The sequence below is a fragment of the Melanerpes formicivorus genome, unplaced genomic scaffold (genome assembly GCF_026170545.1).
Source record: "Melanerpes formicivorus ecotype bairdi unplaced genomic scaffold, bMelFor1.0.p_v2 SCAF_18, whole genome shotgun sequence".
Classification (NCBI taxonomy): Eukaryota; Metazoa; Chordata; class Aves; order Piciformes; family Picidae; genus Melanerpes; species Melanerpes formicivorus.
This window is the reverse complement of record NW_027142370.1, coordinates 80,268-103,742: the sequence shown is the minus strand read 5'-3', so window position 1 is coordinate 103,742 and position 23,475 is coordinate 80,268. Positions and strand designations below refer to the sequence as shown.

General features: G+C 40.6%; 1 protein-coding gene and 1 long non-coding RNA gene across 10 annotated transcripts in view; one reads left to right on the top strand and one right to left on the bottom strand.

Annotated features, from left to right (window-relative positions):
* The window catches only part of LOC137446535 (uncharacterized), a 28,323-nt gene extending 6,670 nt beyond the window's left edge, over nt 1-21,653 (top strand). Inside the window, exons 6-12 of one of the 5 annotated variants that reach the window (XR_010988673.1) lie at nt 2,448-2,575; nt 6,179-6,286; nt 6,977-7,011; nt 8,272-8,462; nt 12,363-12,436; nt 19,193-19,331; nt 21,000-21,653. This is a non-coding gene — a long non-coding RNA (uncharacterized lncRNA). Of the gene's footprint in view, nt 1-2,444; nt 2,576-6,178; nt 6,287-6,976; nt 7,012-8,271; nt 8,463-12,362; nt 12,437-19,192; nt 19,332-20,999 lie in introns of all 5 variants that reach the window. The other 4 variants (XR_010988674.1, XR_010988672.1, XR_010988675.1 and 1 more) reach the window with 4 other exon arrangements.
* BST1 (bone marrow stromal cell antigen 1) lies at nt 582-21,771 on the bottom strand. Of its 5 annotated transcripts, XM_068149203.1 has the most exons (10): nt 21,581-21,771; nt 17,520-17,649; nt 16,318-16,453; nt 15,677-15,759; nt 14,999-15,075; nt 13,746-13,838; nt 12,668-12,754; nt 12,084-12,143; nt 9,973-10,038; nt 8,999-9,083 (listed from the first exon to the last, which is right to left on the bottom strand). In XM_068149203.1, coding segments are annotated over exons 1-10 (900 nt in total). In that variant the 5' UTR covers nt 21,748-21,771; the 3' UTR covers nt 8,999-9,082. The 5 variants fall into 5 exon arrangements, with proteins under 5 accessions (XP_068005305.1, XP_068005302.1, XP_068005303.1 ...); XM_068149204.1 differs by lacking the exons at nt 8,999-9,083; nt 9,973-10,038 and adding an exon at nt 582-2,565; XM_068149201.1 differs by lacking the exon at nt 9,973-10,038 and having other exon boundaries at nt 8,450-9,083.
* Between the last annotated feature and the right edge of the window lie 1,704 nt (nt 21,772-23,475).

The following is a 23,475-nucleotide window of genomic DNA, read 5'->3' as shown; positions in this document are numbered from 1 at the left end:
GTTAAACCCAGCTTTATCAGAGGGAGTTACCAACTTCGCAGCAGTCAAAAAAGCATACTTCATCCACACAGAATGGGGTATTTAATGTGTCCCCCTTGAAGATAAGCTTGGATTAGTTGTCGCAAGTATGTCTAAGACCAGTGTGTAAATTGTGAGTGTTTGAGGCTGTGTCAAATCCTCTAAGGAAGCATCAAGTGCTCTCCACGAGAGGGAAGTCAGTTCCTTATTGCCTTCTCCAAACAGGGATATTCTACTACTTTAGCAAAAGCCAACGTAAATTAAGACTCGACTCCCAAAACCTAAAAAGAAGATTCTGTGCAATATTAGAATAATGTTAACTATAAATTTTTAAGAAATGGCTAATAACTGCTTATCAAACATCCATCTGTAACAGGCTGACTGCAAGGAAGGGCATTTGCAACACATCTCAGGTAGGACTCATCACTTCTGAAAGACCAGAAGCAATGCTGTGCTCTGAGCAGAGCCTTCACCACTAAGCAATCTATTAAGCATATAATCTGGATTTTTTGAATCTGTTTTCTGAGAAATGATGCAATCTTTGGGAGAGTTTTGCACAGAAATGAAGCCTCAGTTTTGGAGTGGCACACCAGGATGTCAGCCCTGAAGTGGTCAGGCAGTTGGGCTAGATGGTCGCTGTAGGTGCCTTTCAACTGAAATATTCTATTCTAGTCTCTTCCTAACAGTGTCATGTCTTCATAAGAGAGATGAGAGAGTGTTTTCTTTTCATGGCTCTACCTGTGTCCCCTCGGTGGTTCTCACTGCAGATTCTGCAAAAGGCACAGGAAACTTTGTAGGACACAGTTGAGTAAGATAGCTCATAAATAAATAGTTTCCCCATAATACTTCCAGTAAGCGTGTGGGTTTTGCCTTGGCAGGCTTGGATTATTGTTCTTTATTCCTTGTTTTCATCATCATGTAAATATGAATACAAAGGATTCACAGCTGAACTTCAGGATCTTTTGCTATACACAGGAGAAATTATTGAATGTGGTTTATTTTTCCTGTAATGTTTCTTTGTGTGTGTTTTCATCTTGCTGTTCTTCAGTTTAAATAAGCAAATATCATGTTGGAAAAAACTGCAATTAGTTATCCTAAGCCATTTATGGAGTCTCTGCTTGCGGTCTCTGAGTAGTCTAGTCTTAGTAAGTCTTAATCTCAGTCTAGGAAGCTGTAGTAAATCTAAGAGTCACTTTTAGGGTGAAGTGGTGGAATAGTTAATTAAAAAGTTGAAAACCTTTAAACTCCACTATTTTTCAGTAACCTAACAAGTGAGAACATTTCTTTTGTTTAGATATGACACTGATTTGTGAAGAATTAATAAGTAAGATGAATGCAGACTCAGTGGCTCTGGAAGGCGTCCTCTCTGCTGATTTTGTAACACTTTGAGCCGCTCAGGGAATGCCAAAGACAAGTAAATGTGTAGCCTTCTTTCAGCAAGTCTTGGCAGCCTAACCAGGACAAATAAATAGGACAAGCACAGTGGAAGGGGCAGGGGGGAAAAAAAAGAAAGAGGGGGGGGTGAAGGAGGGAAGAATTAAAAAACAGGCCAGTAAAAGCACATAGCCACAGTAAAAGCACCCACAATGGTTCAGAAGGTATTTTCTTTCCCAGTATGTATGTTAATATGAACTCACTCCAAAAGGATTTCCATGAGAGGTGTAAGTAAGATGATAATGCAAAGAAGGGATGAAACAGTGTTCCCTGAACAGGGGGCAGGAGGGGGCACAGAAGAGAGTGTGAAATGAGGAAGAATGAAGGGAGGTGAATAACAGTGTGTTTTACAAGGGTCTTGCATCCCCTTAGCTCTGTGGGATTCACTTTTTTCCTAAGCAGTTTTCCTAGGCAGACAACCTTTGACTCCATTCCATTGGAATTTGGCACCTTCAACAGGCCTCTAAGGAAATGCAAATTTAGGATTTCCCCTGGGACTACAGCGAGGTGCTCATAGATCTGTATCCTTCTTGAAGTACTTTGCTAGTCTGTGTATTCTATAAGGACAACTACAGTTTTTAAAAGCAGCATGTCTGATAAATTGATAGCCAACATTTGGAGCCCTCTGGGCCATGTGAATTTCCAATTCAGTATCCTGGCCTTATCAGGGTAAGTATTCTCTTCTGCCAGCATTTACATTGCATCTTTGGGGAAGTTAATCAGAAAGTGGGTGTAAAAGATCAGAAAGCCTCTGCTTTGATACCATGTACTGCAGCAGGAGACTTCTGTAAGAATGGACCTGTATTAGGTATAATTTATTAGACTCCAAATGTACTTGCTAGGAATCTTGTAAGAGAAAATCAGCCAGCTCTCAGTGCAACCTGTGAGTTCTGCAGATGGTATTTCTGATGCAGCAAGGGATAACAAACCACCCCCCAGCCATTTCCATGGTCTGATCACTCAAAAGTTCCATCTTTTATTTTCCTTTTAAGTAGTCATCAAATGTAGGTGGTGCTGGAACCCACACATCTCAGGACACCAAAGATCCTTCATGGAAGAAATTGCTGGTGGTGTGGAGCAGATGAGGTTGAACCCATCCAAAACATCAGTGACCTGCAAGCAGGTAAGAAAATATATGTTGTGCCTCTCTTCTAGTGCTTCTGGGGAACTCTGTAAATGTCTGTTCCTCAGTGAGCAAGAAGTTTGTTAGAAATATCTTATAATTGTGTGGTTTGTCTGTGTTCATTGCTCCCTGGCCTCTGTTTCTTGCCCAGGTGTGCTGTGTGGCCAGCACTCTGGTAAAAATGGGAACAATGTCTCTGCTTTTAATGGAAGTTTTCCCAGTTATACAAGCAGGGAACTTGTCTCTATGATAAATAAAGAGCTGCTCCACACACTGCACAGCTCAGGAGTTATGAAGCCTCCTTTTAACATAATGTCTAGATTACAACTGTCTCACAGTGCCACTAATCACTCCCAGTCTTATGGACACCTGTAATTACTGGCTGTCACTTGCCAGCAGAACTCATGAATGAGAGGATTTAAACTGAAAAGAGCAGAAGCTGCTATAATAATTAAAGAAATTGTCTTTCTTGGCTTCTTTTGGAGTAGCAGTGACTCATCTTCTCATTGCTCCCCAGTTTCACAGGGTAAATGCTGTCATGACATTTAGAGGGGCTTTGGGATGAACACTGAAAATAACAGGATAACTGGGCTGGGGTAAGGAAGCCAGCCAGTACAAAGTGACAGCTGTGAAAAGCTTTGTACTGTCCCACAGCACACAGCAGCTCCAGCACAAAATGCATTCATGACACGGGGTCTGGGGATCCCGTGCAGCTCTCCTTGCTTTCAGCTCCTCTTCCTGCCACAACATGATCTTTCCTGGAGAGCTGTGCTCTCAGCCAAGTGCATGAGCACTTGCAGGATACAGGACAGTTATTTAACCTGTACGTTGCTGTGTTTTCCTGGTGGCAGCTCCTGCTGCACCTGTTTGAGACCAACAGGCAGCCAAAGAGACAGACAGTGGTGCCTGAAGCCTGTGTGTCTTCTGGCAGCCATCTAAAGGACATGAAAAATGCCATGTTCATGTCTTCTGCAAAGCCATAGATACACTGTTGGGAACGTGGACTGCATTATGCCTCTGTTTACCACATGAGCTCTCTAGAGATGGTCTGAGGACCAACATTCCCTTCCCAACCCCAAATCTTTTATTCTTAGCTGGTTGCTGTTAGCTGTGTGTTGTCTTCAGCATGGGTGGCATTGTCTTGCTCATTTTATTGCTTGAGAATTGTCAGGGCTGGAAGGGACCTCAAGGATCATCCAGTTCCAACCCTCCTGCCATGGGCAGAGACATCTCGTGCTAGATCAGGTTGCTCAGAGCCACATCCAGCCTGGCCTTAGGAACTTCCAGGGATGAGGTTTCCACCACTTCCCAGGGGAACCTGTTCCAGTGTCTCACCACCCTCATGCTGAAGAACTAGCTCAAATCTTGTATATTGTTTCACAGAAGCCTTGGAGACAGCATAAGGGATGAGTGCTTTTCAGGGCCCTCAACAGAGCTTAAGATCCCTAAAATTGTGGCCTGCTTTTTCCACGAGTGTTGTGCTCTGATGTAATGGCACTGAACAACTAGATTTTAAACAGCTTGTTTCTAGGACATAATGTATGGACAGGCAGATTATTTCAGTAGGATCAAGTGAGACACACCAACAAGAATACAGATGTACCCTGAGCTTTCTCAGGAGTCATGACATTGGTCATTCAGCTCAAATGTTTCAAACTCTGCTGCAGTTTTGACTGTCTTACGAATTAGTATCATGATATATTTAAGCTCATGTCCAGGGAAGGGGTCTTTGGGAACAGCTATTCCTTTATCATTCTCCACATAGACATGCACAGCCTGGTTCCTTTCCCCTCCTCTGTTTGTTAGCCCTTGCTCTCTGCTTGTTGCTGTGTGAGCTTGCTGGTAGCCAGCTGGAGCCATGACAGCTCTGACTGTGTTGTTCAGTGTGAGGCAGAGCAACAGACGCTAATGGTTGTTTTTTACTTTTGTTTATTGCAAACAAGAATCCCAAGGGGTCCAAACATTCCCCTTCTTTGGATCAAGCTTCTTCCTCCCATTTCTGTGCCTTGCTTCTCTTGCTGGCTCTCTGGAGTGTTAGGCCATCTGTTCTTTCTCCTTACTTGGAGAGCCTGGTGCTTGTACAGGTGCTTTCTAAGCTTTGCTGCTGCCTGAAGATTTTCCTGCTCTTGCTAGTGCTTTTTGCCATTTCCAGTTCCCAATTAATGCCTCAGCCGAAGTGGTGGGTTTGTAACAAAACAAAGTTCTAGCTGGGGTTTGTGCGTTGATTTTTCTTGTGTAACAGGGCAATGTGCCAAGAGATCCCCTACATACAAGCATACTGATGGTGGGGAATGGAGGTGGAGTGGGGGAAGAAGCTGTGGAGTGTCTCCAGCACTGTTTAAAGAACTGATTGCAGAGTGGGAGACCCATGTTTAACGAATCATTCACTCTGCATGAATCAGACTGTGAGAAAACTATTTTTTAAATTGAGACATATTTAATTTATACAAAAAAGAACAGCTGAATAAGAGAGTTTGCAAGTAACTGAGAGCCACACCAAGGCTGTAACCTAGCGGTCAAGGGTCTTGCCATGACTGCTGACAAGGCTGCTGTACCTTTTTTAGTGCAAAATTATTTTCCAAGGTTTTAGTGCAGAGGGAAAGCAAATGCAACAATCTCAGCAATATTCAGGTAACTGAGTGCTTCTTTTCTGGCCCATACTAATTATTATGCTATTCACACATTCTGAAGGGAAATACCCAGTGGGCTGCCATCCCACTGAGGCAGCCAGGGAAACAAAGTTGACAAAGACGTATGCTCTGCAAGTTCAGGAGTGTGTAAATAGCAAAAGTTACCCTAAAAGAACTATATAGCATAGATAGGTCAGTTGGAAAGGATCCATGTGATGGCTCAAAGAAACTTGAAAAACAAGGCCTTTCCCGGTCACCGACTATGTAAATAGGCAGCGAAGGCAGAAAGTTCAGAGTGAAAGCTCAGAGCAGTCATTCTGCTTTGGATTTTCTGGTACCTTTCATTAAAACAAAGGGAAATGTGAGAATGAAGCATGACACAGGCCAGCATGTCCTACAGCTGGGGGTTGATACAGCAAGATTCAATTTCTATGAAATAATTATTTTTGCTAATTGGCTTCTTCACTTGCTGCCCTTCAATACGGCACAGTGTGACCTAGGAGCTTCTCCACACCTGGTATAGCACGCAGAATACCTGTCATTTTATTAACACTGCCTCCTGACTTTTTCTGTTGCAAATAGGGGAAAAAGAGAAGGCTTCCTACAGTTTAGTGGGCCAGCATTTGCCATATTCTTGACCTACAGTTCTGCTTTCTGTCTAAAATACCTCAATCACTGCTTAGGACCTGATAATCACAGCCAGGCAAATAGTTACTGGATTTTTAAAAAATACTCTTTCTTTTTTAATTATTGTAACTAATGGTATAACTGTACTCTAGTAACTCAAATTACTCAAGCACAGCTCTGGAAGATCCCCTCTGTCTGCACTTTGGGAATTTACCACACTGAGTGCTTACACAGGACAGAGGTATTCTGGTCAAATGGTCACTAGTAAAAGGCTAGTTACTTTACTTCCCTGCCTGCTAGTGAAAGGAAATGTGTAGTATCATTTCCTCCTTTGTTTTCCTTCTAGAAAACTTCCAACATAATAATTTTCCAGTCGCATATTCTGCTGAAAATACCAAGTCACTCCCTGAACTGAGATCAGCTTCACCTTTGCTGCAGAGAGAGGAAAGACAAGGTAGGAGAAGAAGAGCTGCCCAGGCAGGGTGGTTACAGTAGCAGAGTATGAGGGTACATAAGTGCCCTGCTCCCAGGCTCCAGTTTCCTGTGGCACTCTTCCCTGATAGCCTGCTGCACTTAAACTGAGCTGCTGCAGTACAGGAGTGAGGGTGTCCTCCCTGTTTCCATAGAAAACTGTAGAAAATCAGCTACCTAGAGATTACACACAAAATCTGGCAGATTATATTCTTCACCTCTTGAATAAAATGGCAAGTGAATTTGGACTGGGCAGGAGCTAGAATTAGGAAAAATCTGAAAAACACTTGTAAAGTGCTTGAGCCACCCTAACATTTGGATAAATTAAGGCACTGCACCTCCCTACATGGAGTTATTTAAAACCAAACTTAGTGGCTCTGCTTAAAGCACCTTTCTTCCACTTTACACACTCTATTATTGAAGCCAAATCCATGAAAACTATTTCTAGCTAATCCTGTTGAAAATTACCAGAGTTAGCTTTCTTTGAACAAGTATTAGGCCGCTCCTTGAGGTTTCAGTTCAAGTTTCACTACACTTAAGATTGCTGATTGGAAACAGTCATGTCAGCTGAAGAGCACACTAAGGCCAATATGATAAAAATAAACACCAGTGGTTAAAAAGGGCAGAGAGGTGATGAAGCTGTCCTTGATTTATTCTCATTCTTATTCCACAGCATTCCAGGGTTTGCATTTGAAGCAGATGGCACAGGTATGAGCAGTACATGTGTGCATGCAGATACATGCTGAAAGGTGCTCTGCTTTTGTCAGATAGAGTGACTGGAACATATGAAAAAGGGAGAAAGGGGGGGGGGGGAAGGGGGGGGGGGGAAATGAGGTTAGCAGAATATGAGGTTATATTTATTTCTGTACAGGAGTGAAGCGTGACATAACTGAGTTCTTAAGTGGTCCACAAAATGGGCAAAGACAGGATGATACTACCTTAGTATCAGTAGCTTCCATAGGCCTGTCTGGAGAAACGCAGAGCACCTTGTAATGCTCCTGTATATGATGCTTTCATTTGCCAGAGGCAGTTTGATACACAGGATTGTGGCATCCAACTGGATTAAAAATTAAGTGATATACATAGTGTTTTCCTATGAAACAGCTTCCCCTTTGAATTCAGGTTTGCAGACAGCTGGTTTTGCAGTACTGCTAGTACAAGTATAAATGATTTACACATTTTGAATCTATAGTTGAAGCACCCTGCTGAACATTGCCAGGCTTGCATGAGTTTATGGAGAAGGGCAGATGCCTTTTGGACATGATGGTTTCTTCACATTTGGCATAGCTGTTACATGAGACGTTGCTAATTGGAGCATTTACCAAGCATTCAAGAGAGAGCAGAGGCTATGGAGCTGTCTGTCACCATGCAAGCGTAAAATACAGGTGTAAGTAGCACTGGTCACACACGTTTTAGACGTAGACATGGAAAAGGGAGAGACACAAGGGATTCTCTTGCTCACAACGTTTTGCTCATGTCTCTCCCTCCCTCTAAAAGTAACAAATGACATTGTTTCTCACTTTGCTGACACTTCTGCCCCTCTGCTTCTGTGATGACAGTCACACTCTTTTTCACACCAATGAAAACCATTATATTAGAGCCAGAACAAGGCATTCACACTCAGCTTGAAATTTGTTGCCTTTAAGATCACAGCAAGCCTATGTAATAAAAACTTTGCCTTTTTTTGTTGTTGTTGTTGTCCAGCTGTATTAGTTGTTTAACTAAAAATCTTTACAGGTCTTCCTAAGCTTTTGCAGCAAGTTTGAGATATTTTATTCAAAAGATACTAGGAAAAAAAAAAATAATTTGCAGTCTTTGCTATTCAGTTAAGTAACAGGAAAAAAGGCAAGAACGTTAGAAAACACTGCAAGAGGCTTCTGAGTGTGTTGTTCTTGATAGAGAGCTAGGCAGTAAGCAACCTGAAAATATTTTAAATGTCTATTCTACTTTCTCTTTTTTCCAAACCAGAACTATGGTGCATTTGGTATCCTGTACAATGACCAGCACTGATGGCACTGCATCCGGAGGCTGGAAAGCTCAGTGGCCAGGCAACAGCCATCTGAGGAACTGCTGTGTGGCTGATAGAAGCAATTGATATTATGTGGTAAAATACTGCATGCAGGTGTGCCAGCCTGAATCTTGCTGTATGGTAGTTTCAGGTAAGTTTGGCCCAGCTACTGGACCACTTATGGAAATGAATTTCCACTGTCTCATCTATTGTATCTTGCACCAAGATCTGTCCCATCCAAATTGGTATTTTCCTCTTCCCAAAATGTGATAATCAGAGTTTCCAAGGCCAAATGCTAGGATTGCTTTTAGGAATGAGTAAGCTGTGTGGGAAATGTATGACAAGGACAGTTTCACATTTCTTTCTGAAATACATGAAGAGGAAGTGTTATTCTCAGTTTAATTCTGAATAACAAGGATAAGAGGAAATAGCAATGTATTTCTTCTGTTCATGAAAAGGAAATGAAGGGTGAGGCTTCCTAGCAGCAGTAGCATAATTTTTGATTCTAAAAGTAGTTGGTATCTAGGTAGAAGTATGAAGGGTTTTAATATGTAGGTTTGCCAGTCCCAGGAGTAGAGTGAAATTGAGATTATAAATTAGTTGAAGCCAAATTTATAGCCAGTTAATGCAAACAGGCTATGGGTTGAGTTGGTTAACTTAGTACACTAAAGCAAGTCTGAACAAAAAGCCTGCAAAAGAAACAAACATGAGAGTGTCCCAGCTGCCTCCTCTGTCTGAAGAGATAGGTCCTCTTTGTGCTGCTGGTGCAGATCTGAAGAAAAGAAAACAAACAGGATGTTCACAGCATACAGCTGAGTTGGGATTCTTCTAAATATCAGGGGTTGTTGCCAACAGTGAAGTTTACAGTCCAACTGCTAAGCTAGAAGCTTCTTTATAAGAGCTCACCACCAGATTCTCTTTGGCTGTTATGATTTTATGAGTAGGATATTGGTGCAAAACCTCGGGAATGCTCCTTTCTGCCTTAATATCTGAGCCTCTCTTTCTCTCCACATTCATTTACTGCCTCTGGCCTGATGCTTGAGAGTGTATAGAGCTCTTCAAGACAGCAGTGGTCCCAGCAGTCTGTATTTTTGCAGCACTCGATACACAGTTTCCAGATCCATTTCTAAAACTGTCAATATTGCAATAATGCAAGCAACAAACACCACTTCCGATAGATGCCAGCCGGCTTCCTTTCTGCTTGCATTTGCAAGCTCTCTATGCCATCTAGTGGGTGCTGGGGTACCTACATGTTTTCTTCAAGCGCCCGGGTGACAACAAGCCACAGGCTCAATTCTGACTCAGCAGGATCACACTTCAAGTCTGGGGAGGAGTCAAAGGGCACTACCACTGCCCAAGAAGCCTCTTCTAGGCCATCCCTCTGCCATCCTGACACAGCCCTCTTCTTTGGTATGCCAGCATCACAGCAGCTGTGGTGACACTTGCACAACTCCGGTGTCCTGCGGCTTTGGGATATTCCCCCCCCAAAGGCTGAGAAGGCAGCTATTGCTCTCATAAATGCAAACAGCCATTGTGAAAGGGGAGGCAGCAGAGCCTGCATGCCTCCCCTCTGTTTAGCTGAGCGTACACTGAGCATGTACACTGCAAAGGAAACCTTTTCTATTCAGATTCATGCTCTTAACAGTGATACCACTACTGACCAAACTCCTCCCATGTCAGTTAATGGACCATCGGAGAGCAGGGATCCACCCACAGAGAAAACAGATCTAGAAGATAATCATCAAATAGTTTATAAACACTTGCTTAAGGCTCTTTCTCAGAGGGCAGCTAATTTGAATGAAGATGTTATTTATTGCTGAAGACTGAAAGTATTCCTCGGCTTGAAGTATTTTAGTTAGCATTCAGATTGGGAGGCCATGTCTTGATTAGGGATAGCACAGATATGAAGTGAATCAAACCTATTATATTGCCATGCATACAGGAGGGTATAGAAGGCTCAGGAAGGAATGAAGCAAGGAAATTTTTCTTAAGGGGGATTGTAGCAGCTGAGTTGATGAGCAACTAATTACCCCAGGAGAGTATGAGACTATTGCTTAGAATACAATAGTGGCTTCATTAATTTAAGTACCAGCATGGATGGAAGGGGTAGCTGCTCTCCTGCTTACATACTGCAAGTGCTATGTGACAATAGTGAAGAACTGGTATGATTGTCCCTTAAGTGAAAGGAAAAAGACGTTAGTGGTTTCCAAAGCCTTCTCATCCAGGTTTCCTCAGCTAAGGGATGTACCCACATCACACAACTTTGAGGGAAATTGTTTAAAACCTGAGAGAAGAGAAAAATCCATTAAGAGTTTACAATATTTGATTTTTTTAAATGGCTTGTACGGTGTTTTTTCCTCCAGTTTGTTTGGTATCATGATCATATTCACAGCTGCCATTTCACATGGGACATTTGTATTTTCTTTGGGTACATGAACAAAAGTCTTACCATTTACTGGCAGAACAAGGAAACCCTATTTTAATTCACCATGCAGGTGGCATCTAGTAACAAATGCCTTAACAGAACTGGAAGCTTGTTCTACGATCTACTGCCTAAAGCAATCTGGAGCTATCAGTGATACCTAAAATGCCACTGTTTTCACCACACATTTCTAGTTTGGGGGGGGGGGGTGCAATTTGGATGAAAGAATAAATGTTGTCACGTGGCAAGGTAAGTGTAAGTTTTCACTGACCAGCAGGAACAGAGAATATTTTCTGTCGGGGTGTATTAAAAACTGAACACATGCTACAGAAAGTGATATACAACTCTCTGTACTGCATGAAGCACTACTGCCATACAGGTGGGGACAGGCAAGCTGGAGCTGCACCTCTCTGTGGCCATAAGCATGGACAGCAAATCAGGCATTTCATAGCAGAATTATCATTGTGGTATTACATAGTATTAACATACAAAAGATTTCCAGGTGCTTGAACTAGGGCAGAAAGGACAGTAGGATACAGTGTGTTCAAATGTATGGTTTATGCATAAAATAATTAACTAGAGACAACTTTTATGCATCTATGGATCCAGTAACTTTCCAAACTGTGAGGAAGTTTTCATAATCAGATGTTCAAGTACTGTATGTGGACCTACACATGCAACAGCATATGGATTAAGAGACTTAGCCACAATTAAAACCAGTCATCTTTACAGCATATTCACTGAAGTACATCAGAAATTAAATTAATCCTCTTTATATTATAAAGAAAAATATGAATAGGAAGGGAAACTATTAAAACCGATGTTGGAAGTGATGCTTGCTAATTAAGAAAGTCGTATCTTGGGTGTAATCTACATTTTCTGCAGATAACCTCCTGGCCCAAGGTAAATACATTAAAATAGAGAAATTGGGTTTGCACACAAAATGAAAGATTAAAGAAAAACTTCCTCAAAATTTGGAACTGAAAGTTCCAGCAGCTGGAGAAATGTTCTTTAGACTTGTTGCCCTTTGCCCTACAATTTCATTATTCAAGGAAGGCTATTAATGAAAGCAATTTCAGATTTATACTAGATTTTGTATCAGAACACTGACATTTACAGGCTTCATTCATACCACCAGTAATTGGGGAGAGTTGATGAACACCTCTGTTTGGTGCTCACAGACAGTTGTGCACAATCGTAGATAGAAGGTGCACAGTAAGTTCAAGCCTGTATATTGTGTGGGGGTGACATATCATAGATGACAGAGGTGCAATCTGTTCAACTGTTGACTTCTGCATTATTTGCTTGGCTGTAATGACACCGAGGATGGATTGGACTTCTATTACTTACGATGAAAGGGCACACTTAGAATCATCAGGATGATCCAGGCAGAGTAAAAACATTACAGACCTGTGAAGATACCATTTTATTTAGCATCTTTCAGGGAGAAACTGAGAAAAACAAATGAAAACAAAACAACAAAGCAAGCTCAACAGTATTATCACTTCTAAAGCTTCCATTCAGTTGCATTTATCTTACAATCTACTGTGAAAAGCCAGAGCTGTGAATACTACTGTGACCGACTAGTAATTCTGCAGACATTCACTGGTGTTATTAACTGTTGTTTAGGTTGCTTTTCAATCCAACTAAGGCGTTTACAGTGAACTGAAATATATGAGGCCATCTTCTGCGTCTGAAATTGGGTAAGTACAACATTCCACTGAATGACACAATTATACAACACAGTGTAGTGTTTTGCTCAGTTCATGGCTGAAAAATTCCAAGCCTGAGAAATGTGACAACGCTCATCCAACACATTGGTCTCTTACTGAAGACAACATTCGTGGCACTTAAGTAGTGGAAGGTAAGCAGTAATGTGGAACAGATAAGGTGCTTTTGCAAAGGCACTGTTTTAATGAAGGATTTTCACTTACTTGTAGTTGTCAGTACAGGTGACATCATAACCAAGGTTTCTCAGCCTGTTTTCTAGTACCTCCACAGTAAGAGTTCCACAGGAATCTCTGCGAGAGAGAATTTTAATATTATTTCAAGTCTTTTATTATCTAACTTCCTTTCACTGAGCTTGATGGAATTAGCAAAGTAAATCTCCATCACTTTGCCATGTCTATATTGCCATGGATATGTTGTCATCTGAGCTCATTTCTCTCTTCCTCTTCAGCCCAGGCAGTTTTAAGAGAGGTGAAGTGCCACCATGTCATATTAAAATGCAGGGGCCCTGCAGATGGTTAGGGTAAAAGTGACTTCCTCTGTTCCTTTACCCTAGATTCATCTATGTACATTTGTAGGGACCCCTACAAAAGCTATAATGAACAGACTATTTAACTTTTAATTTAATTACTCCCAAGACAGACCTAATCTATGTCCTAATAATGTCATCTTTTTATACTTACTTTTCTATTATGTTTCTCTTGAAAATTGTCACTTGAGCTCTGGCTATTTACCAACAGGCTGTTCTGTTTGGACTAATCTGTTTATTTGTTTGGGCTTTTTCTTTCTCTTTTTATTTGTTTCTTTGTTTATTGTTTTGTTGGTTTAAATTGACAACAAAGAGCTTTTTGAAGCTTAAAATATTGAGAAAACAAGCAGGCCCCAGCGCTTCTACTACTAATTCTCAAGCAGTTAAGATAGGTGGAAAAGAAAGGAGTGTGTAAGGCAAGGCATACTTAACATCAGCATTTAATTTGACATGGAAACCAACCCTTTTTGTAGTAAAACTGAGGTTGTTATATCTTCACTTAAGGTCTGAGATCTACTCGCACATCTAACCAAGAGTGGACTTTAGACCTAAAATCAGAATTTATTTATATCTCATCCAATTCTGGTGTTTATATATTCTCTCAGAATGTCAGGGTGTGCCTTCTGTGTTAGTGAAAGCATCTGAAATATTTTTTAGTTTAATTGCTGTGCAAATATAATCAAACTGAGAGCTAAGGTTTGATTTTAAAGAGAAGTCCAAAAAGGAGAAATAAATTTTTTGAAGATCTAACTTACCTATCTGGTCCTTCAATATCATCCACAACCCAGATCACAATTTCTGAGATTTTGTCTTTCTGGAGATTAGGTATTTCGTAATCTGCAAAAAAACTGATTCAAGAAACAGATTTTTTAGAACTATAAAGAACATAACAAAACCAAGAACCTGTTTTCCATTTGCATTAGTAAAGGCTCTGATCCTGCTGTAGGATATGGGCTTGCTCGATTTTATATTTATATCTTCTGATTACAATCAGACTCAACACACAGTAAAAAAAATTATATCTAATTCACTTTCTGAACATCCTCAAAGGTCAAAGGCATTTAGTGAGAAGCCTTGTCTTCACATTCTCCATCTTAGTGGAGATCAGCTGAAAAAAACCTTACAACATAAGAGATGAATCAGAATGAAGTGAACTTTAAAAAATACAAAAACAAAACACAAAGCACTTGATAGTGAAAAAAGGTCACTCCTGTAGTTTTTGCTTTTAGACACATTACACTATTGCTTTAAACAACAACAAAAAAAAAAATAACAGCCAAAATGCAAGTACATTTTTAGGTACAAAATCACAGCAAGAGAAACAGGAAGCATTTGTCTGGGATATGTAAGACCATAAAGCAAAACCTTCTAGACATGTCCATCCCTAGCCCAGGGAATCTTCTGATTTATTGCTTTGTGGAATGTGACTTTTATAGGTATATAACAGTTAAACCAAAATGATAAAGTGGCAACTAAATCATAGAATGGCTTGAGTTAGAAGAGACCTTAAAGATCATCCATAGGCAGGGACACCTACCACTCATCAGGTTGCTCAAAGCCTCACGCAACCTGGCCTTGAATACCTTCAGTGAGGAGGTATCCACAGCTTGTCTGGGCACCCTGTTTCAGTGTCTCACTGTTCTCACAGTAAAGAATTTCTTCCTAACACCTAATCTGAAGGTGTCAAATCCAAATATCTGTAGACAATTTTTTGGTGAGATGGAGACAAAGCCACAGATTTGTAACTGTTCCAATAAGAAGTACCATAATAATTTGCAAATTTTTAATTGCCACAGCAGTTAGTAAAATGCAGAAGTCAAAAGGATTGTTTCCATCCATTTCATGTTTCATCCAATTCCTACATCTGAGGACAATTAACAGTTATCCCCACTAATCAACAGGTTCTTTGAGCTATACTTCCCATGCTTTGTGCAGTGGAAGACCCCAGCTAGCTGGACCCTTTTGTTTCCAAGTATCAGATTTTGTAATCCTAAGTCAGTGTTCTTACCCTGGTTCTGGATAAGCTCCTCCGGCAGCAGAACCATTCAACAAGACATGTATCACTCCAGAACTGTGCTGTGCATACTGCAATACAGAACAGTATTTTTTTTTTCAGAACTTACCTTACAGATTTTTCATATGACTTGGTATTGTATTACAAAAAACATCAACAGAATTAAGAGTAGTATCAGAATTGTGAAAATGATGCCAAACTAGCCCCCCCAGCAGTTGCTGCAGTAAGAGCACAAGAACTAAATAGCTAATGCATTAATGCAATGCATTTTCTCAGACTACTTTCTCAGGCTTAGAAATAGTTTCTTCAGCATAGGAAGAAAGCATTTTGGCACTCAGTGTTGGGGTTGATCTGTGAATAAAAGGGCTTACACCAAGGCTGTCAAATGTCACTTAAGGCCTGTATTCAGTAGACAACTAAAGTGCTTATTGTGCTTAGTATATGCTTAATATATATTTTAAAAGCCAGTATAGAATTTGGTCACATTATCAAGTGTTTATCACTTTGTCAGGAGTGGTTAACCCCTGGTAAAACACTCAGTCTAAACCAGTATCAGAGGAAATAATCTTAGCACAGTTACAGATTTTGGTCTGGTTTGGTCTGGTGGTGTTTTCCTGAACCACCCAGGACACACTCATTAAGGTACCATGCCGACAGTAATATACTATTTACAGTAGCTGAGGCCATCCTCCAGAAAGATTCCACTGGGTTGTTTTCACATTCCTCTGTAGCAGGGCAGGATTCATAGTCCAGTCCTGTAGGAAGGCATGGCATGTGGATTATTAGAGATCAGAATGGCTGTAAACTGTGACATTACAAAGCAAATATATATATATGTATATATATTTGTACATTATTTACTGAACACAGACAATACTGTGACAAAACACTGAAAGCTGACACTGTTTTTCTGTCTTTTTACATCCTTTGCTGCTTACACAAACAGTGATGATCCCTTCCAACCCCTAACATTGTGTGATTTTGTGAATTCAACAATATGGCTGAAATGGCTCTCTGGGATGCAGGGAGCTCCATGTTCAATGGACTTAAAGGTCTACTTAAAAGTCTTTTCCAGCCTCAATGATCTATGACTGAGAAGAAGGCTTATCTCCTGTGCAGCACTGTTTGGATTTCACTGTGTGCTCCCCTGACTGCAGTGTTAATATTCACACAAAACAGGAAAGTGAATGAGACAGGGAAGCTATCGCTGATTTTTCATGGGGTATGGGGAATATCAGCTCCTCCAGAACATAACAGTTGGTCTCTATTATGGCTTTACATACAGATGTTTAATCTAGCACTCATCATCTTACCAGTGCTGTTTGCTTGCCCACACCAGTTCAGAAAATCTACCAAGTAGCCAAAGAGAGTATCAGCCAGAGACATGTAGCGACGGCCTCTGTCAGCGAAGCTATTGACCAGCAGGCGATTATTTTCCCAGAATAGAGACTACATAAAAAAAAAATAGGGAAGAAATGAACCATCACTTAGGTGTGGACACAATGAGATTATGGGGTACTGAAAACAGTTTAAAACATGTTTTGGTATTTCTTTCCAAATCAGAAATATCAGCTATCTCTGGAGGGACAAAGTTGTTTTCTTTAACAGTGGTGTAAATTCTGATCACTAGAGGCTTGAAGGGCATCCAAACCATGATGTTAATGGACATAGTCCTGTATTAAATATAGTTAGGGCTAGCTTTACCTTCCATATCAGAGAGATTTAGGAAGAGAGAAAAAGAGATATTTAGAAGCCATATGTATCTTACCAGAATTCTCTCACACTGCTGTATTAATTTAGGGTGTGAAAAAGCGGTATGTCTAGTTATTATTTCCCTGTTTGCAAAACTCTTCAACACATTAAGCCAGGTTGACAGGAGTATTTGTTTAGCTTGTGTCATTCAGAGACAAGGAATAACTGTGCTAGAGGAAGAACTGCTTTAAAGCTCAGCCTTTTAGGTGAGGCCCCAGCACACATTTCGATGGGACACAAAGGCATAAAGAGTTGTATTTCTTGCATGTTCACAGCACTCTGCAACTCCCAGCACATCGAATCCGTACTGTTTTCCAGCACCTAGCAGCATCCTATCTCATTTCTGGTTATGTTTGTTTAACATGTCAATGTTTAACATCATTTCCCTGAGACTTGGCTGTAAGGAGTGGAATCAAAAGACGACAGCAGGCACGCTCCTTGCAAACAAAGTACCTAACTTGAGGGAAGGGAGAAGTGTAAAGTTCAAGGACTATGACAGACCTCCCAGCACATCAGGAAAAACAGTGGATTTCTGTGGATGAAAGCAGAGAAGTTGCTGAGAAGTTCCTGCATAAAATAAATTGGGCCAAACACAGTTAAAAATCCCATCAAGCCTGAGCCTAGTTTGTTAACTACAGAGAAGTCAAACATGATGAATCACGAGTCAGCCACTGAATGACTCTTGGTCAGTTTTGAACTGGTTCATTGAAAATCTGCTGGATGTCACAGGACCGTTAACATAATATTAATAATCATTAATTACCTTGTTAGGTGGAATTGTGTGGAATGACAGATTGATAAATAATTCATAGTCCTTAGGTAGAATACTGCAAGGATCCTTGTCAATAAATGCATTTTTAAATGCTTCCCATATCTCGGAACAATTCTTCTCACTGTAATCATAGAAACAAATAGCAGAACTGTTTTTTTTCAAAGCAGAGCAAGAAAGTAATCTGTTCCCAACTGCTTCAAAGTCCTAAATTAAAATCCCTACAAGGGCAAGATAGAAAACTGAAGTCAGGGTGGTAGAAAACTTGCTACTCAGGAAGAACATATAGATGATAGCTTTCTCTGGCTCCTCACAGTGGTAGATTAGGAAGGAAGGAGCAATGAAAATACTAAGATTTACAGTGTGGAATTAGAAATATATAGCAAGCCATCACAAATCTTAGAAGTACAGTATAGACAGCCTGCTATCCAGCATTGTAGAAATACTGAAGAGAAGAGCTTCCTTTGACATTTTCTAGATAGAAAAAGCTATTGCAATTAAAGTGCAGCTAAATATCTAAAGCTCCTGGGATGTAAAATTACTCTTAAAGTGTCAGATTAAAGTTCAGGAGGAGTTACCTAAAAGTTTTGCTGGTAGAATAATGGTTTTGACAAAGAGATGCTTTCTGTGTATACAGGTCCTAGGAATTACACAGATTTACCTTGCTGGAGTGAGTACAGTGGCTATGTGGGACGTGTACTGTCACTGTGCAGTAGCTACAAGAGCAATGTTAGGATTCAACATCTAAAGTGATTATGAAGGGAGGCCTGAAATAGGAGCCTAAGCTGTGTGCTTCAACAGTTCCCTTCTGCCACCTCTGCCTTGGGGATTGTAAGCTCCTGGGGAGGGCCAGGCCAGGCCATCTCGGAACTGAAGTATCATGTCTCCTCTGGATTTGCAGGATTTCATCTGTCACAGGGCTGAGCCTGCCTGGAGTAATTAAAAAGAGAATTGCTACTTTCACCACTTTGCCAGGGTACCTTCCGTGGTGTAACTGTAATGCTGTGACAGATACAGAACAACGTATTTCATACACCTACAGCATTCCTAACCTCAACAGCAGCAACTGCAAAGCCATAGCTTGAGAAACAGTAGTCCTGATAACTAAACCAAGTTTTGCTATTAGAGTGTTTTGCTCATTTAATTCCATCCATAGACAGGAGATTCTTTCTCCTGTGACATCCTTTAAAGAGCTGCTTTGTGCTGAATGTTGCAAGAACTTTAAAGGACATCTTGTGATAAGCTATGTAGTTCCCATATAGGAAACAGACCACAGATGCTCTCACATTAAGCTCTGGTCATGCTTCTAGCAACTATACAAAAACCCTCAGTACATCGTATGCAAACACAGGATCTTGACCTGAAAATCTTCAGTGATGCAATGTGACCCTTGATCAGTAGTTCCAGTGTTTACACAGCCTTACTTGATAAAAAGGATTTGCACCTGATTTCTGATTTCGAGCTGTTTAATTTTAGCTTCTTCCAACTGTGTAGACTTATGTCTCATTCTGCTAAAGAGCCATCTGATGTAAACACTCACTTATTCATACTAGTACTTGTAAATTATGATCAGCTGAACCCTCAACATCTTTCTTGACAGTTGAATCCAGCAGTAATTTTCTGGTTAACTCACATACTGCATTTTTTTTTCATGTCTTCTCATCCAGGTTTCAACACCTTGTAAATCAAAAGGATTATTCTGCTCTGTTACTCAAAATTTCTGATCTGGCAAAAATACTTTTTGAAGCTACAGGGTGGGGAAGGACTGCAGTTCAGGACAAGTCCTTGCAATCTTAGTAGACACTAGTAAGTCATAACAGATTTATTTCAGTAATTAAAAATATTTTCAAAACTTCCATTATATACTACAAATAAACAAAGATAGAGAAAATGCATTATAGGAACATTTGTGTTATACAGCTTACTCCCATTAGAAAATCTTAAGTATGATTTGCATTCATTCTCACTTCTACATTTTGTAAAATACTGCTTCTAACTGACATTTTGCATGTTCTGTTTTAATATAAGGGAAAGCTTGTCCTTATTTCTATAAACATCTCTGTTTTAACTGTGTTGCAGTGTAAAGACATGCTTTGCGAGCTTCTTTTCCCTAAGCTAAGTAGCTTAAAAATGTATTCCATTTGCACATAAATTTATGAGCAAAATCAATCCAGGTGGCTATGCCTCTGTAAAAGCTAGCCTGGGGGCAACTGAGAAACAGACAGTGAACAGAAAGGGTTATAAACAATTAGAATATCTGGTTTGTACCTCAGCAATATGAAACTTCCATTTTGTTTAGATTACATTATTTGCTTATAGACCTAAAGGAAACAGGAAAAACCCCACACACTATTAAACTATTTGTGCAGCTCTTATGCTTATAATGTCGTTTTGGGCCTTAATTCAGGCAAGCAGTCCCAATGTCCAGTCTAGTGCCATGAATACTTTGATAAATATGTTCAGACTTCTCGAGTTTAAAATTATTGTGAAAATGTCACAGGAAGTGACCTCAAAACAGTCACAAACATGGGACATGTAGAAATACTTTCTAGAATGTTGTAGTTACATTTCTAAAAGCTTGGTTCAATTAACTGTAAAGTTAACATTTCCACAGTGACAATCCTTCATGTTGCTCATTTCAGTGTTCTGCATTGTTAGTCATGCCTTGCTGCAGATACAAATGAAGTGGCACCTGTTAACTCCAACAGAAACTCTACATTTCTAAAGCCTTCTACAAGACCAGAATTCATGTACCTACACAACTGTTAACTGACTTAAGCTTCTGTAGTTTAAAATCATATGTTATATTGTAGGGGTGTAGAATCTGTAGTGATAGTTTACCAAGACCTTCCACTGTGATGTATTTATCAATTTGCCAAACTTCAATTGCTTAGGTGAAATTTTAGTATCGTGGTGCTGGTGTTAGGATGATCTTTTTCCTTTTGTGGGGAACTCGAACCAAAACACTTCAGAATGTTATTAGAAAGAAACACATTGCTTTGCCTTTGGAGCACCTCTCCTATAGAAACAGACTGAGAGAGTTGTGGTTGTTCAGTCTGGAGAAGAGAAGGCTCTGGGGAGACCTTATTGTGGCCTTCCAGTATCTGAAGGGGGGCTACAAGAAACCTTGGGGAGGGACTTTTAGGATGTCAGGGAATGATAGGACTGGGAGGAATTGAGCAAAACTAGGAGTGGGTAGATTTAGATTGGATGTCAGGAAGAAGTTCTCCACCATGAGTGTGGTAAGACGCTGGCACGGGTTGCCCAGGGAGGTGGTGGAAGCCTCATCCCTGGAGGTTTTTAAGGCCAAGCTGGATGTGGCTCTGAGCAACCTGATCTAGTGTGAGGTGTCCCTGCCTATGGCAGTGGGGTTAGAACTGCCTGATCTTTAAGGTTGCTTCCAGCCCTGACAATTTTGTGATTCTGTTAAAAGCTATGAACCTGTTTTCAGTGCTGTATCTTCCTCTTTTCCAGCAGGAACTGAAAACGGAAGGCGGTGGGGGAGCTGACGATATTTGCTGATATTATGGAACATAATCTAACCGTGTTTAAGCTCACTGCTGCAGGACCCCAGCCAGGCCTCCTCTGCAAATACCTCTTCAGGCCATCCTGAAAAATTTCAGTGGCACAATAAAGGAGTGAGCTCCAGGAGACTGCTCTTCTCAGTTGTTTGTTTGTTTTGTTTGTGGTTTGTTTGTTTTTTGACTTTTTACTAAAGCGTAAACAATGTAAGCAAGGCAGAAAACATGGTCATTTTAGCAAAGTGTATGACTTGCCTCCAATTCTGTGTAATTAACACAGACAAGGAAAGCTCATAGATAATTATACTTACGACTTGATTTTTCAGGTGGATGAGCTAGCCATCTATTTCAGTAGCACAGGGTAGCTTTAAGTGTAGTGTTTTCCTTCTTACATGACCTGACATACCAAACATGCAAAAGTAAAGCTGGTCTCCCCAGAAGCACGTTCAGCCTGGGTACTTCACAAATGCCGTCCCCACCATTTCTGTGTGGTGTTCTCCCCACAGAACAAATCTAGAAACAAGCAAAACTTACCCAATAGCAGGATTCACAATTCTGAGGTAGTCATAGCATCTTCCTATGACAATGCTTTCCAGATTTGGTGTTGTACCTTCACCTTTCCATTTCTTTCCTTGCACTTCAGAGAAGCTGTTCATGAACAGAACAGTGACAAGTAAGAGAGACGAAAAAAGGCTCTTCATGATGAATTCTTGACAGCCCACGTTCTTAAAAAACAAAGCCAAAAAAGGAGAGTCAGGGTATTTGGTTTGAATGGAAAGACGGAGGCTTAGCGTTTTCACCACTGGCTAGAGCTCTGTACACAAAAGGCAAAGGTAAAGGGAGATCTGATCTTTGCTGGGCAGTGCAATCTGCGGGTTTCCTGGATCGGTCGCAGCACAGAGATACATCACTTCCTCGAGGCTCACTCTCCCCCACTTCTGAAAAACGAGACTTCTAGGGTCACTGTATTGCCACCTGCTGAGACTGGGAAGAATTACAATACGTTGTACTAAGGGGAGAACAACCCTGGCCACTTCAGGATTTACAGGGCCTTAGGTATACTTAGTACTCATTGCCGTGCCACACCTGCCTAAAACATCACAAGCGCTTACAAGTGTGAGAAATTGCTGTACGTGGCTTTCGCAAGGGGGAGGTCGATGCCGGTGGGTGCCAGCATTGGCGTGTTGTTAGTCTGTATTGTGTAGGATGTGGATTGGGAGAGAAATGGAGAGAAGTTGAGGCGTCAGATGTCTGAAGACTGGCCGAGTCAAGAGTGCAAACTTTTGTCCCAGCCCTGACCGCAGCCAGCAACAGGGGGGACTGGAAATGGAGGGTGGGTGGGAGTGTGCTTGGGAAATGTAAAGGGATTTGTAGTGATGTGTATGAATATGTATGTTTGACATCTATATAAACTCAACTCGTGGTGTTATGCTAGGTGCCCAGCGCTGGTTTGCCTTTATTTTGTAATAAACTGTTTGTATTTGAAATTTAGCAGTGAGCTCGTTTCTCACACAAGCAATGTTTTAAACGTTGGGTTCTTCTTTTAGTTTTAAAACAAAACAACAACAAAACCAACAAACCAAACAAAAAAAAAAAAACAAAATAAAACACCACACACAAAAATCTTAAACCAAAATCGGTCAATCAAACAAAAAATCCAAACAAACAAACAAAAAAACCCATACCGAAACCAGAAATATGCAGGCAAATAAATGTTTGCATAACTACCCAGAGTCTCAGGTTATCTTGCATCACACATACAAGTAACATTAGTCAGTTCTTTTACCACCTCTCCCCCCGATGCTGACAGCAACGTTTTGGTGCAGTGATATGTTTTGAAGTCTCTTTTGTGAACTAAACTGCCCTCTAGGCAGGAACCAATCATAACAAGAACCAAGAGGATTAAGACATACTTCCTGTACACTGAAGAAATCTCTTCAAATTCTGTTTATTCTTCCTCCAGCTTCTTTTCTCTGTGTTCTTTGCTAGATCATCAAATGGCATTAATTAATCCAGCCTTCAGTGGAAACATTCTGTGGTATATGCTGCTGCAAGTACAACCACGCTACTCTTTTCCCTTTAAAAAAAATTATCTTTTCAACTTTAGAGTAATTTGTCTGTGGACTCACATTTCTGAGGTACATGATGGTTCTTTTATTTCTATTAAACAGTCTCCATGCCTCAGTGAATACAGACATCTTTATTATTTACGTACTTAGAGTGTCATGAGCTGATGGATTTTGCTGAAGGCAAAAGCCTTGCTAATCACTGAGTGCATTGCTGATGATGGATTTATACTGTAAATGTAATAGAAAGACAACCAGTTGGTTTGTTACCTCCAGCAGGGCCTTTGGGAAAGACAGATTTACACAGAAGTGGATGTGCAATGTTGTGCTCAGTATGGTGAAGACACAAAAAATTACGTACTT